Genomic DNA, 15,426 nt, shown 5'->3' with positions numbered 1-15,426 from the left:
AACTTCTATTTCAGGTGCATACGTAGGTTTCTTTTCTTCAGGGACAGCTCTTTTGAGAACAGCAGGCCCTTTAAGATATTATTTACTTTTAGGGGTTTTAAAGTTATTTAGAAGAGGTTAGAAAGAAGAAGAGCAAATCTGACAGGCTGATTCATGAAACAACAAAGAATTAAATGCTTCCTGAAAGAACATTTATGTTGATTTTGAAGATTAGACAGAATAACAACATATGAAAAACATTTTCTTGAAAGATGGATATAGTTTTGGATGGCTGAATCTCTTCAGAAGGACCAAAAATACTCCTTGTACTGCTCTCACATGTAGCTTAAAGACAGAGCACACATTCTTTTAAAGGAACTTCACATATTTTCAACAAACGACTTGAACAAACAGGTAAAGAGACTCAGTCACAAACAGCTGAAAAAAGTACCATGCAGACATGAAACATATGCATATCTTTCTCAACAAATAATGAAGATGAAAGACTGAAATCAGAGTTCATGATTCATGAGTACAATGAAGAGAAGTATACCTGTAGCTGGTGGAGCCATTTCTTTTTTAGGAACAGCAGGTGGCACTTTTTCTTTTGGAACAGGTTTCTTCGGCACTGCTGGCACTTTAAAGACATTGTTTGTTTGTTTTTTTAAGAACTTTTGCAGTATGAATATTATGTAAGAATAAAAGTTAAACAAAAGCAAACAATGCAAAAAGTCAGAGAAGTTAAAAGACTATAAAACACAGTCTAATGCTGGTGACCTTGCAGGCCACCCCTTTGCCTCCTGATTCTGGTTGGACAATTCTGTTTGGATACACATGGCTAGAGTCTTCAGCATTCACTGAAAGAAAACACTGCTCGATTGCTGAACTTTTGATTGGGACAGTCCATAATAATTACTTTATGGACTATCAGCTGTAACTGATGGCAGCTGGAAATATATTAAGGTTTTCATTTCCTATCAGGTAACTCTAAGTCTTTATGCAAAAATAAAACCCCACCCCACTGATTTCATTATGATAATTTGTATGAGAAGCAACTATAAAATTAGCACAAAATGTGTTTCTGGAAAATCCAGTGCTTTGAACAGAAAATTACAGAACTCCAGGCTAGCACAGAAAATCTGCTTCCATCCAGATTTCACGACATTCATCTTTTGTACAGCTGATACAGGGAACATATATTAGGATTGTATGCATTCCAGCTTATCAGTAGGGTTGAAAAGGGTCCTTGGTTTTTAGGATACTATGGGTAACTAGGATTTAACTGACATGGGGTTACTACTAAGCATCATGGAATAGCTTAATGAACCTTCATTAATTTATATAACCACTTGTTTTCAACACTTAGGAAATTTCATTAATATTGTGATGACAAGAAATTGATTCAAGAATGAAGAAATCCCCTCCACCCTCATTCCTTTGTCTTCAATAGGAAGGTCATTTGTTACACTTTTAATTTGTTGAAGAAATAGGTTTTTTTGAGGGGCAGGGAGGATTCTGAGAAGGCAGAGGGCTTTGTTTTTAAATTTATCTAGTAGCTGATGTACCTTTAGCTGGTGGAGCTTCTTTTTTAGGAACGGGAACAGGCACTTTTTCTTCTGGCAGAGGTCTTTTAGGCGCCTCAGGCACTTTAAAAAACGTTTCATTAGGGATTTTTAGGTTATTTACAAAGAATTTCAACAGATACAAAGACAGCAAACAGAACAATCACTCATCCATAGAAGAACCACCTCACCATTTATGCAGGAGACAAGGAACAGCCACGTGGCTCAGAGTTCATGAGCAACGAAAGCTAAGGAATATTGCTTTATGTCTCTCTGGTGTATTTTAGATGCACTTTCTGTTTGGCATGAGGGATCCTGTGATTCTATAATCATAAATTTAAGTGATAAGAAGAAAGGCCCTACCTGAGTTCTAAGAACTCTGTAACTCACAGGCATTAAACTGGGCAAGGGAAACAAATATTGGCACATAAAAATATCGAATCTAAACTGAAGCTGAATTGCATCAGAGAATTATCATTTACTTTGTGTGTGTCACACCTACACTAGCTCATTTTAGGCAGTGCAGTGGAGAACCTTCCCATTCCACTTTGAAGGGAAAGATTCCTTAGAAAGGAAGGAATAGGAGAGAAACAATCTTTGAGTGGATTTTTTATCACCAACAGCAGACACACATAGGAATATGAGTGGGGAAAAATATACACAAACACCAAAAGGAGGCCTAAGCTGTAGCTGGAAACTCAATGAACAGCAATAAGAATAAAGAAATCATGAGCTGATGTACCTATAGCTGGTTGGATTTCATAAGCTTCCTCATACACCTCCTCAGACTTCTCACAGATCTCTTCCTTCTCCTTAAATTCATACTTTTCATAGATGTCTTCCTTTTCCTCAGCTTCCTCTTCATATTCTTGTTTCTGAATCTCCTCATAGCTCTCAGGTTCTTCAGCTTCCTCATATGCCTCAATTTCTTCAGTTTCCTGAACTTGCTCAAAGTCTTCAGTGCTTTCATATGTCTCATACTTCTCATACTCCTCATATATATACTCATATTTCTCCACCACAGGAGCAGGAGCAGGAGCAGGAGCAGGAGCAGGAGCAGGAGCAGGGACTCTTTCTTTCCGGACAAGCTTCTTGGGTACTTCAGGCACTTTAGAGACAGTGTTACTGTTACTACCTTACAATTATTTAAACTATTTTACAGTTAGCTAAGACAGTCCACATGGAACAGAAACTATTCTTGATAACCACAAACATAAGTTACAATAAAGTAGAATATGCTCTTGAAACAGTAAATAATTCTAAAAGATTTAGAAATGAAGAGGGAAAAAAAAACTTTGGGAGATTATGTGAAGAAATGTATAGGTTCTGCTCTCAAAGAGTAGAAGTCATTTGCTATTTTCACTGTGTCTTCATGCTTTTCCCTCTGATACACGGAACAGCTTTAATGGTTTTAACTTACTAACTTTCATCTTATTACTCCTCTGTGAGTATAATGACCAATATATTGACTTCAAAACCCCAGTGTAAACTAAATTCACAGCTATAGTCCAAAGATAAAAAGCACTGAGGTTTTAATATACTGGTAGTATAAGTAGTGATGCCTCCTCAGCATGTTTTAGCTGATAAATCAGAGTAGCACACATATAGCACGCTGTTTAGCCTGCATATAGCATGTATATGAAAGAGTTTTCAATTTATCTGGAATCTGAAGTTAGGGATTAGATACCCTTGCCATGACATAAATAACATTAGGATCATTTTAAAAGATGTTAGTTGGCAATAAAGATACAACTATTTCCTTTCCACAGAATCTCATATCAAAAATCCTTCTACCTTTCAGTGGTGGAACTTCTATTTCAGGTGCATACGTAGGTTTCTTTTCTTCAGGGACAGCTCTTTTGAGAACAGCAGGCCCTTTAAGATATTATTTACTTTTAGGGGTTTTAAAGTTATTTAGAAGAGGTTAGAAAGAAGAAGAGCAAATCTGACAGGCTGATTCATGAAACAACAAAGAATTAAATGCTTCCTGAAAGAACATTTATGTTGATTTTGAAGATTAGACAGAATAACAACATATGAAAAACATTTTCTTGAAAGATGGATATAGTTTTGGATGGCTGAATCTCTTCAGAAGGACCAAAAATACTCCTTGTACTGCTCTCACATGTAGCTTAAAGACAGAGCACACATTCTTTTAAAGGAACTTCACATATTTTCAACAAACGACTTGAACAAACAGGTAAAGAGACTCAGTCACAAACAGCTGAAAAAAGTACCATGCAGACATGAAACATATGCATATCTTTCTCAACAAATAATGAAGATGAAAGACTGAAATCAGAGTTCATGATTCATGAGTACAATGAAGAGAAGTATACCTGTAGCTGGTGGAGCCATTTCTTTTTTAGGAACAGCAGGTGGCACTTTTTCTTTTGGAACAGGTTTCTTCGGCACTGCTGGCACTTTAAAGACATTGTTTGTTTGTTTTTTTAAGAACTTTTGCAGTATGAATATTATGTAAGAATAAAAGTTAAACAAAAGCAAACAATGCAAAAAGTCAGAGAAGTTAAAAGACTATAAAACACAGTCTAATGCTGGTGACCTTGCAGGCCACCCCTTTGCCTCCTGATTCTGGTTGGACAATTCTGTTTGGATACACATGGCTAGAGTCTTCAGCATTCACTGAAAGAAAACACTGCTCGATTGCTGAACTTTTGATTGGGACAGTCCATAATAATTACTTTATGGACTATCAGCTGTAACTGATGGCAGCTGGAAATATATTAAGGTTTTCATTTCCTATCAGGTAACTCTAAGTCTTTATGCAAAAATAAAACCCCACCCCACTGATTTCATTATGATAATTTGTATGAGAAGCAACTATAAAATTAGCACAAAATGTGTTTCTGGAAAATCCAGTGCTTTGAACAGAAAATTACAGAACTCCAGGCTAGCACAGAAAATCTGCTTCCATCCAGATTTCACGACATTCATCTTTTGTACAGCTGATACAGGGAACATATATTAGGATTGTATGCATTCCAGCTTATCAGTAGGGTTGAAAAGGGTCCTTGGTTTTTAGGATACTATGGGTAACTAGGATTTAACTGACATGGGGTTACTACTAAGCATCATGGAATAGCTTAATGAACCTTCATTAATTTATATAACCACTTGTTTTCAACACTTAGGAAATTTCATTAATATTGTGATGACAAGAAATTGATTCAAGAATGAAGAAATCCCCTCCACCCTCATTCCTTTGTCTTCAATAGGAAGGTCATTTGTTACACTTTTAATTTGTTGAAGAAATAGGTTTTTTTGAGGGGCAGGGAGGATTCTGAGAAGGCAGAGGGCTTTGTTTTTAAATTTATCTAGTAGCTGATGTACCTTTAGCTGGTGGAGCTTCTTTTTTAGGAACGGGAACAGGCACTTTTTCTTCTGGCAGAGGTCTTTTAGGCGCCTCAGGCACTTTAAAAAACGTTTCATTAGGGATTTTTAGGTTATTTACAAAGAATTTCAACAGATACAAAGACAGCAAACAGAACAATCACTCATCCATAGAAGAACCACCTCACCATTTATGCAGGAGACAAGGAACAGCCACGTGGCTCAGAGTTCATGAGCAACGAAAGCTAAGGAATATTGCTTTATGTCTCTCTGGTGTATTTTAGATGCACTTTCTGTTTGGCATGAGGGATCCTGTGATTCTATAATCATAAATTTAAGTGATAAGAAGAAAGGCCCTACCTGAGTTCTAAGAACTCTGTAACTCACAGGCATTAAACTGGGCAAGGGAAACAAATATTGGCACATAAAAATATCGAATCTAAACTGAAGCTGAATTGCATCAGAGAATTATCATTTACTTTGTGTGTGTCACACCTACACTAGCTCATTTTAGGCAGTGCAGTGGAGAACCTTCCCATTCCACTTTGAAGGGAAAGATTCCTTAGAAAGGAAGGAATAGGAGAGAAACAATCTTTGAGTGGATTTTTTATCACCAACAGCAGACACACATAGGAATATGAGTGGGGAAAAATATACACAAACACCAAAAGGAGGCCTAAGCTGTAGCTGGAAACTCAATGAACAGCAATAAGAATAAAGAAATCATGAGCTGATGTACCTATAGCTGGTTGGATTTCATAAGCTTCCTCATACACCTCCTCAGACTTCTCACAGATCTCTTCCTTCTCCTTAAATTCATACTTTTCATAGATGTCTTCCTTTTCCTCAGCTTCCTCTTCATATTCTTGTTTCTGAATCTCCTCATAGCTCTCAGGTTCTTCAGCTTCCTCATATGCCTCAATTTCTTCAGTTTCCTGAACTTGCTCAAAGTCTTCAGTGCTTTCATATGTCTCATACTTCTCATACTCCTCATATATATACTCATATTTCTCCACCACAGGAGCAGGAGCAGGAGCAGGAGCAGGAGCAGGAGCAGGGACTCTTTCTTTCCGGACAAGCTTCTTGGGTACTTCAGGCACTTTAGAGACAGTGTTACTGTTACTACCTTACAATTATTTAAACTATTTTACAGTTAGCTAAGACAGTCCACATGGAACAGAAACTATTCTTGATAACCACAAACATAAGTTACAATAAAGTAGAATATGCTCTTGAAACAGTAAATAATTCTAAAAGATTTAGAAATGAAGAGGGAAAAAAAAAACTTTGGGAGATTATGTGAAGAAATGTATAGGTTCTGCTCTCAAAGAGTAGAAGTCATTTGCTATTTTCACTGTGTCTTCATGCTTTTCCCTCTGATACACGGAACAGCTTTAATGGTTTTAACTTACTAACTTTCATCTTATTACTCCTCTGTGAGTATAATGACCAATATATTGACTTCAAAACCCCAGTGTAAACTAAATTCACAGCTATAGTCCAAAGATAAAAAGCACTGAGGTTTTAATATACTGGTAGTATAAGTAGTGATGCCTCCTCAGCATGTTTTAGCTGATAAATCAGAGTAGCACACATATAGCACGCTGTTTAGCCTGCATATAGCATGTATATGAAAGAGTTTTCAATTTATCTGGAATCTGAAGTTAGGGATTAGATACCCTTGCCATGACATAAATAACATTAGGATCATTTTAAAAGATGTTAGTTGGCAATAAAGATACAACTATTTCCTTTCCACAGAATCTCATATCAAAAATCCTTCTACCTTTCAGTGGTGGAACTTCTATTTCAGGTGCATACGTAGGTTTCTTTTCTTCAGGGACAGCTCTTTTGAGAACAGCAGGCCCTTTAAGATATTATTTACTTTTAGGGGTTTTAAAGTTATTTAGAAGAGGTTAGAAAGAAGAAGAGCAAATCTGACAGGCTGATTCATGAAACAACAAAGAATTAAATGCTTCCTGAAAGAACATTTATGTTGATTTTGAAGATTAGACAGAATAACAACATATGAAAAACATTTTCTTGAAAGATGGATATAGTTTTGGATGGCTGAATCTCTTCAGAAGGACCAAAAATACTCCTTGTACTGCTCTCACATGTAGCTTAAAGACAGAGCACACATTCTTTTAAAGGAACTTCACATATTTTCAACAAACGACTTGAACAAACAGGTAAAGAGACTCAGTCACAAACAGCTGAAAAAAGTACCATGCAGACATGAAACATATGCATATCTTTCTCAACAAATAATGAAGATGAAAGACTGAAATCAGAGTTCATGATTCATGAGTACAATGAAGAGAAGTATACCTGTAGCTGGTGGAGCCATTTCTTTTTTAGGAACAGCAGGTGGCACTTTTTCTTTTGGAACAGGTTTCTTCGGCACTGCTGGCACTTTAAAGACATTGTTTGTTTGTTTTTTTAAGAACTTTTGCAGTATGAATATTATGTAAGAATAAAAGTTAAACAAAAGCAAACAATGCAAAAAGTCAGAGAAGTTAAAAGACTATAAAACACAGTCTAATGCTGGTGACCTTGCAGGCCACCCCTTTGCCTCCTGATTCTGGTTGGACAATTCTGTTTGGATACACATGGCTAGAGTCTTCAGCATTCACTGAAAGAAAACACTGCTCGATTGCTGAACTTTTGATTGGGACAGTCCATAATAATTACTTTATGGACTATCAGCTGTAACTGATGGCAGCTGGAAATATATTAAGGTTTTCATTTCCTATCAGGTAACTCTAAGTCTTTATGCAAAAATAAAACCCCACCCCACTGATTTCATTATGATAATTTGTATGAGAAGCAACTATAAAATTAGCACAAAATGTGTTTCTGGAAAATCCAGTGCTTTGAACAGAAAATTACAGAACTCCAGGCTAGCACAGAAAATCTGCTTCCATCCAGATTTCACGACATTCATCTTTTGTACAGCTGATACAGGGAACATATATTAGGATTGTATGCATTCCAGCTTATCAGTAGGGTTGAAAAGGGTCCTTGGTTTTTAGGATACTATGGGTAACTAGGATTTAACTGACATGGGGTTACTACTAAGCATCATGGAATAGCTTAATGAACCTTCATTAATTTATATAACCACTTGTTTTCAACACTTAGGAAATTTCATTAATATTGTGATGACAAGAAATTGATTCAAGAATGAAGAAATCCCCTCCACCCTCATTCCTTTGTCTTCAATAGGAAGGTCATTTGTTACACTTTTAATTTGTTGAAGAAATAGGTTTTTTTGAGGGGCAGGGAGGATTCTGAGAAGGCAGAGGGCTTTGTTTTTAAATTTATCTAGTAGCTGATGTACCTTTAGCTGGTGGAGCTTCTTTTTTAGGAACGGGAACAGGCACTTTTTCTTCTGGCAGAGGTCTTTTAGGCGCCTCAGGCACTTTAAAAAACGTTTCATTAGGGATTTTTAGGTTATTTACAAAGAATTTCAACAGATACAAAGACAGCAAACAGAACAATCACTCATCCATAGAAGAACCACCTCACCATTTATGCAGGAGACAAGGAACAGCCACGTGGCTCAGAGTTCATGAGCAACGAAAGCTAAGGAATATTGCTTTATGTCTCTCTGGTGTATTTTAGATGCACTTTCTGTTTGGCATGAGGGATCCTGTGATTCTATAATCATAAATTTAAGTGATAAGAAGAAAGGCCCTACCTGAGTTCTAAGAACTCTGTAACTCACAGGCATTAAACTGGGCAAGGGAAACAAATATTGGCACATAAAAATATCGAATCTAAACTGAAGCTGAATTGCATCAGAGAATTATCATTTACTTTGTGTGTGTCACACCTACACTAGCTCATTTTAGGCAGTGCAGTGGAGAACCTTCCCATTCCACTTTGAAGGGAAAGATTCCTTAGAAAGGAAGGAATAGGAGAGAAACAATCTTTGAGTGGATTTTTTATCACCAACAGCAGACACACATAGGAATATGAGTGGGGAAAAATATACACAAACACCAAAAGGAGGCCTAAGCTGTAGCTGGAAACTCAATGAACAGCAATAAGAATAAAGAAATCATGAGCTGATGTACCTATAGCTGGTTGGATTTCATAAGCTTCCTCATACACCTCCTCAGACTTCTCACAGATCTCTTCCTTCTCCTTAAATTCATACTTTTCATAGATGTCTTCCTTTTCCTCAGCTTCCTCTTCATATTCTTGTTTCTGAATCTCCTCATAGCTCTCAGGTTCTTCAGCTTCCTCATATGCCTCAATTTCTTCAGTTTCCTGAACTTGCTCAAAGTCTTCAGTGCTTTCATATGTCTCATACTTCTCATACTCCTCATATATATACTCATATTTCTCCACCACAGGAGCAGGAGCAGGAGCAGGAGCAGGAGCAGGAGCAGGAGCAGGAGCAGGAGCAGGGACTCTTTCTTTCCGGACAAGCTTCTTGGGTACTTCAGGCACTTTAGAGACAGTGTTACTGTTACTACCTTACAATTATTTAAACTATTTTACAGTTAGCTAAGACAGTCCACATGGAACAGAAACTATTCTTGATAACCACAAACATAAGTTACAATAAAGTAGAATATGCTCTTGAAACAGTAAATAATTCTAAAAGATTTAGAAATGAAGAGGAAAAACAAATCTTTGGGAGGAATAAGAAGTAAATCTGTACCTTTAGCTGGTGGTGGTTCTTTGGGTTTGGGGACAGCAACTGGCACTTTCTCTTCTGCAACAGGCCTTTTTTGCACCTCAGGAACTTTAAAGATATGGTTTTCTTTTAGGAATTTTAAAAATCTTAATGTAGTATGAGTAAATGACACAGGAAACAAAGCTTTACGGTTTTACAACCCAAACTTTGATACTGAAGAGTTTTAACATAAATTAGAGCAGAAATCTCATGACAATGGCAAAGTCAGAAAGAAGAAGGTCAAGAGTATTTTTAGTATGTATAATAATAATCATAATTGGGAGCACATATACCTTTTGCAGCTGGAACCTCCACTTTTTCAGGGTGGGCAACAGGCACCTTCTCTTCAGGAACAATTTTCTTAGGCACCTTTGCTACTTTAAAGATATGATTTGACTTCAGTGTTCTTGTTGCACAATTTTGAAATACACACAAACCCAGAAACTTAGGAACAGCAGAACAGAAACTTACAAACAAATAAACAATATAGTGGCAAATATAATACAAGACAGACATACTAAAACCAAGTTCAACTGTATGAAGAATGTTATCTACTAATGCTACAACATTTACAAACGGCAATACCTTTAGCTGGTAGATCTGGCACCTTTTTAGGAACAGGTACTTTCTCTTCAGGAACAGGTTTCTTAGGCACCGTGGGCACTTTAAAGACATTTTTTTTATTTTAAGAATGTTATCGACCAGTAGTATTAGAAAGACAACACAAACCATACACAAACATATATACTGAAATAAGAACTTATTTGCAGGATATGGTTTAAAGATGAAACTGAAATATAAACAAAAGATACTTTATATCCAGAGAAAGACTTCTTCAAAAAGTCAAATCATTGTAGAGTTTATTTTTTGTTAGAAATTTGATAGACTGCCCTAGACATCAAAACAGAAAAGACAGCACGGGCACAAAAATAATGTAAGTAAAAAAATATATATATGTAGAGCTGTTGAATGAGAATAACAACACTGATTATTTTCCTAGATATTAATTTATGTACCTTTTTCTGGAGGAAGCTCCAGTTTTTCAGGAGTAGGTACAGGTATTTTTTCTTTTGGAACAGGTTTCTTAGGAACCTCCGGCTCTTTAAAGACATTTTGCAAACATATTTTAAAATTACTTTCCAAGCATTAAAAACATTAAAAAACATGAAACAAGATAAGAAACTCCCCCAGAAGACATTAAGATTTATATACAGTTTAGAACAAGAAATAAAGACGAATCTTAACAAACCCAAAAGATCTCCCTGGTAACTTGTAAGAAGAGACAATGTACCTTTTGCTGGTATTTCTGGAATAGTTTCTTCTTCTTCTTCTTCTTCTTCTTCCTCAGGAACAAAAATGGGAAGCTTTTCTTCAGGCACAACTTTCTTTGGCACCTCAGGCACTTTAAAGACATTATTTTATTTTAAGAATTTTACTTTTGCAACATTCCAAAGAAAAATTCACAACATAAAACACAAGGACAACAACTTTAAAATAACAATGGTAATTGACAAGAAAATTCTACTAGTTATTTTCCTCTCTTCTCCTAAAAACAGCAAAATGGAATTGGGTTATATGAATTATTTGAAGATTAGCTCTCCATGCCCAGTTCTTAACTACACAGCATCATTGCTGACCATAAACATCAGCAACATATGCTACAAGGAGGTTGTAAAAAATTAGTGGCATCTAATATTTTTCACAAAAAACTGTCAGTGTCTGCTTTCCAATTTTGTTCTAAACAACTCAGCTGCTCAGGTAGAAAATGTTCAGCACCAAGGGGTAATCTCTGCAATAATCTGCTTCCATCTTGAATTTCACATTTAGGGTCCATCTTCCGGCTACTCACAGGGTCAATTGAGTTTTGATTTTCTTTTTGCATCAGTTTAGCTAATAGGCTTGAGATTTGAGCATACACTGTAAAGATATGTGTCAGAATGATCTTCCTGACCTGAAGATTTTCCAGATAAAGGCCCATAAATCATTGTTCCAGGTATTTTGTTTAAACACTATGTCATCGGAACACTGGTTCTGAGTAATGATATCACAATGCATCATGTTATTTAAGGCAGATGCTTAAAATGGAAAACCAGCAGATCATTCAAGGTCTGATTTTCAGCCCACCGAAGTCAAAAACAAAATAGACAATGAAGCCCTACCTGAGACCTAGCATTTTTTGCTGCAGAGGATCATCAGGGTGCTAGAACCAAGGATCTGACTTTACATGGGTATAAACTATGAGTTTTAAATTAAGATTCCATAGAAATATGAAAATGTAAGGGAGAGGAATTGTCTGCACACACCACAAGGTGATATACCTTTAGCTGGTGGAAATTTCTTTACTTTAGGAACTGCAACAGGCACTTTTTCTTCTGGGACAGCTCTCTTGGGCATCTCTGGCACTTTAAAGACATCATTTCGTAAAAAAATTTTCAATTACTTTTAAAGCATCAAACCACTAAAAACATGGAGCAAGATCACAAACACCCAAAAGATGAAGAAACTCCCTTAAAATGATAGCTAAGGTTTACATCAAACTTAAAATGAATAGAGGTGAAGATAGCTTAATGAACTGAACAGAGCACTCTGATAACTTTCAAGAAGGAATGGTGTACCTTTTGCTGATATCTCTGGAACAGCTTCCTCTTCCTCTTCCTCAGTAACAAAAACTGGTACCTCTTCAGGGGGAGGTCTTGGTATTTCTGGCACTTCAAAGATAGTATTTAATTGTAGGAAAATTAAAACGTCACACACAGATCACACTGTACATGACATCAGAAACCGAGAGACAAGTCACACACAAGCTGAAGAGTATGAATTAGCAAGTACATTTGACACAAACTGCTACCATAAGTAGCAGTACCATCAGTTTAATTCTAGTAAGATGCATCATTTGTATGTTCAGTTATGAGAAAAGATACCTTTGTCTGGTGGAAGTTCTGGCTTTTTAGGCACAGAAACAGCTACTTTCTTTTCTGGAACTTTCTTGGGCACTTCAGGCACTTTAAAGACATTTTTGTTTAAGAAATTAATTTTCAATGTAACATAAAACAAAGTAAAATGATAACATAATTGACATTAAGATAACTACACAAATATGTTAAACTTAATTTTGCAAGAAAGATAACATTGATTTTAAAAGTGTATGCTTTATCCACAGATTCACACAATTTTAAATTTTGAAACATATAAACTACAGAATTAAAAGTTGATGTAGTAGGGTTAAGGGGGGAAATCTGGCTGTTTAGGTACATTATCTACCTACGGAACAGCTGTTTTTGAAAGAGCAAGTAATTTAAAATCATTTAGATATATAAATAACTATTATCCTTTGTTCCACTTCAAAAGAGAGACACAACACAAGACACAAACGCATAAATTTGCAAAGTGTAGAACAAACATATGACTAACAGAAATGATCACACGTAACATCAGTGAATGGTTCCAGATCAAATACATTAGGAAGAGGAATGGGATTGTTACCCGCAGTCTTCTAAAGCAGAGAAATAAAACTAGAATTACGTGGTTGAATCACACACTCATGTACCTTTGGCTGGTGGAGGTTCAACTTTTTTAGGCCCAGGGACAAGTACCTTCTCTTCTGGCACAGGTTTCTTTGGTACTTCAGGCACTTTAAAAATATTATTATGGTTTAAGAATTAAGCTTAAGTTTTTGAACCATAAGGTAAAGAGAAGTGACATGAATCAAGTGCAATGACAAAGAATACTGATGATAACAGAAATCTGTCTTTTTGCACTACATTATTTCAAAGAGGAAAGGTGAACAAAGAACAAAAAGTAATTTTTCTTAATGCACTCAAGTCAAGAGCTGCTATACCTTTAGCTGGCGGAGCTTCCTTCTTTTTCAGTACAGGAGCAGGGACCTTCTCTTCTGGCACAGGTTTCTTTGGTACTTCAGGCACTTTAAAGATATTATTATGGTTTAAGAATTAAGCTTAGGTTTTTGAACCATAAGGTAAAGAGAAGTGACATGAATCAAGTGCAATGACAAGGAATACTGATGATAACAGAAATCTGTCTTTTTGCACTACATTATTTCAAAGAGGAAAGGTGAACAAAGAACAAAAAACAATTTTTCTTAATGCACTCAAGTCAAGAGCTGCTATACCTTTAGCTGGTGGAGCTTCCTTCTTTTTCAGTACAGGAGCAGGGACCTTCTCTTCTGGCACAGGTTTCTTTGGTACTTCAGGCACTTTAAAGATATTATTGTAAATTGAGTTTTGAACAAGAAGCTAAAATGCCATGATTTAAAAGACAGTGACACTAAACTATTGAATACAAACATAAAGAACCACAGTTCTTAAGAGCAACAATCCTTTTGCTATCATACGTTTAACACAAGTGAGAAGATAAAACAAGTCTAGAAGATCTTTCTGAGCACTACTAATTACAAGTTGATATACCTTTAGCTGGTGGAGCTTCCTCCTTCTTTGGCACTGGAACTTTCTTTTCTGGTACAGGTTTCTTTGGCACCTCAGGCACTTCAAAAATATAATTTTGGTTTAAGAATAATGCACAAGCTATTCAAAATGGAAAAGAAACAAAAAAGGCAGCACCACAAACTTTTTATATGAAGAGTTCCCTCCCACAAGAACAAGAAAAGTAATGTTTAACTAAAGCATCTGAGAAATATTGCGTGTTAGATATTTGGAGAACGTTTGCTAACAAAAGATAATGTACCTTTTGCTGGAGGAGCTTCTTTTTTCTCCAGAACAGATATTTTTTCCTCTGGAACAGGCTTCTTGGGCACCTCAGGCACTTGAAAGATACCATATTGTTTTAGGAATTTACTTCTAAAACAACAGGAACATAAAGTGCAAGCAAGCATCCCTAGCACAAACCTCAAATACACACCCAGAACATACAGCTGTGATTTAACATAGGTTGCACATTAAGACAAAATAAAACAGCAAACAAAATGTAGTTGCTTCTATTAAGCTCATTCTCCCTCCTCAGCCACTGATGTCATCAAGCATAGCGATTTTAAATTCAAGGGGATATTTGCCGATCCAAAGTTTGAGTAAGATGAAGTTTAACTTTTCAAAACCAGCTTTAAGAGAATATTAAGAAGTATTACGGTGGGGAACCTTGAAAAAATACAGCTTTACATTTTTTCTTAAATTTTTGGAGCAAATTAAAAATGTTAAAAATGGATGAAAATGAACATTCTAATAAATGACTATTTTATATAAATTGCTGTATCAGATAATTAGTGGTTTTACTACTTTTCTCCTTATTTTCCTCAAGAACTATCATCCTAATGCTTCTCAGCCATGTAATAGATAACATTTAATCACGCTGAATAAGCAGATTTAGGATATATATTTAATATAAATTGCCAAATACATTTTTTTCCTCAGAAATCTGCCAGTGGTATCTACATGAAAAAAAGCAAGTGGATCAAGTTTATCAATGGATTTGCTTCTAACACAGAACTATGGACACATTACAAGTACCCAACTGTTTATACCAGAATTTGGTGGGTAATAGCAATGTTTATGAGTGGCTTGCTTTGATACAAAGAAAAAAAATCCTGACTCTGCTAAAATCAATAGAAATTTTCCCTTTAACTGCAGTGAGACAAAGATTTCAACTAAAATGTATCTTAGCAGTCTTTGTACTCAGAAACCAGAAATATCCATGCAAGTTTTATGATGGCAGGAGAGTAAGCCCACTGGCTCTGAGTGGGCTGAAGAAAGTTTGGAGCACATATGAATTAAGCTGAACTACTATCATAGAATCAAGGGAAATTTTAGTTAACCTGAGTCTTGTTCTTGCTCAGGACAAACCTTGCTTTCACAGTGCACAGGAAAAGGTGCTAAC

The 15,426-nt window shown here is 36.0% G+C and overlaps 1 protein-coding gene across 1 annotated transcript in view; it reads right to left on the bottom strand.

The window, feature by feature from the left end:
* The window catches only part of TTN (titin), a 249,629-nt gene that overhangs the window by 129,283 nt on the left and 104,920 nt on the right, over positions 1-15,426 (bottom strand). Inside the window, exons 133-148 of the mRNA XM_067298992.1 lie at positions 14,284-14,361; positions 14,007-14,084; positions 13,712-13,795; positions 13,130-13,213; positions 12,504-12,584; positions 12,198-12,290; positions 11,901-11,984; positions 10,874-10,984; positions 10,599-10,682; positions 10,168-10,245; positions 9,876-9,959; positions 9,568-9,651; positions 5,632-5,991; positions 4,893-4,973; positions 3,881-3,964; positions 3,336-3,416 (exon numbers count right to left, since the gene is read on the bottom strand). Of these exons, the coding sequence (XP_067155093.1) occupies positions 3,336-3,416; positions 3,881-3,964; positions 4,893-4,973; positions 5,632-5,991; positions 9,568-9,651; positions 9,876-9,959; positions 10,168-10,245; positions 10,599-10,682; positions 10,874-10,984; positions 11,901-11,984; positions 12,198-12,290; positions 12,504-12,584; positions 13,130-13,213; positions 13,712-13,795; positions 14,007-14,084; positions 14,284-14,361 (1,629 nt within the window). The remainder of the gene's footprint in view (positions 1-3,335; positions 3,417-3,880; positions 3,965-4,892; positions 4,974-5,631; positions 5,992-9,567; positions 9,652-9,875; positions 9,960-10,167; positions 10,246-10,598; positions 10,683-10,873; positions 10,985-11,900; positions 11,985-12,197; positions 12,291-12,503; positions 12,585-13,129; positions 13,214-13,711; positions 13,796-14,006; positions 14,085-14,283; positions 14,362-15,426) is intronic.

This window comes from Apteryx mantelli, chromosome 6 (genome assembly GCF_036417845.1).
Source record: "Apteryx mantelli isolate bAptMan1 chromosome 6, bAptMan1.hap1, whole genome shotgun sequence".
In the NCBI taxonomy this organism is placed as follows: domain Eukaryota; kingdom Metazoa; phylum Chordata; class Aves; order Apterygiformes; family Apterygidae; genus Apteryx; species Apteryx mantelli.
Note: the sequence above shows the minus strand (reverse complement) of the source record. Positions and strands in the feature narration are given on the sequence as shown.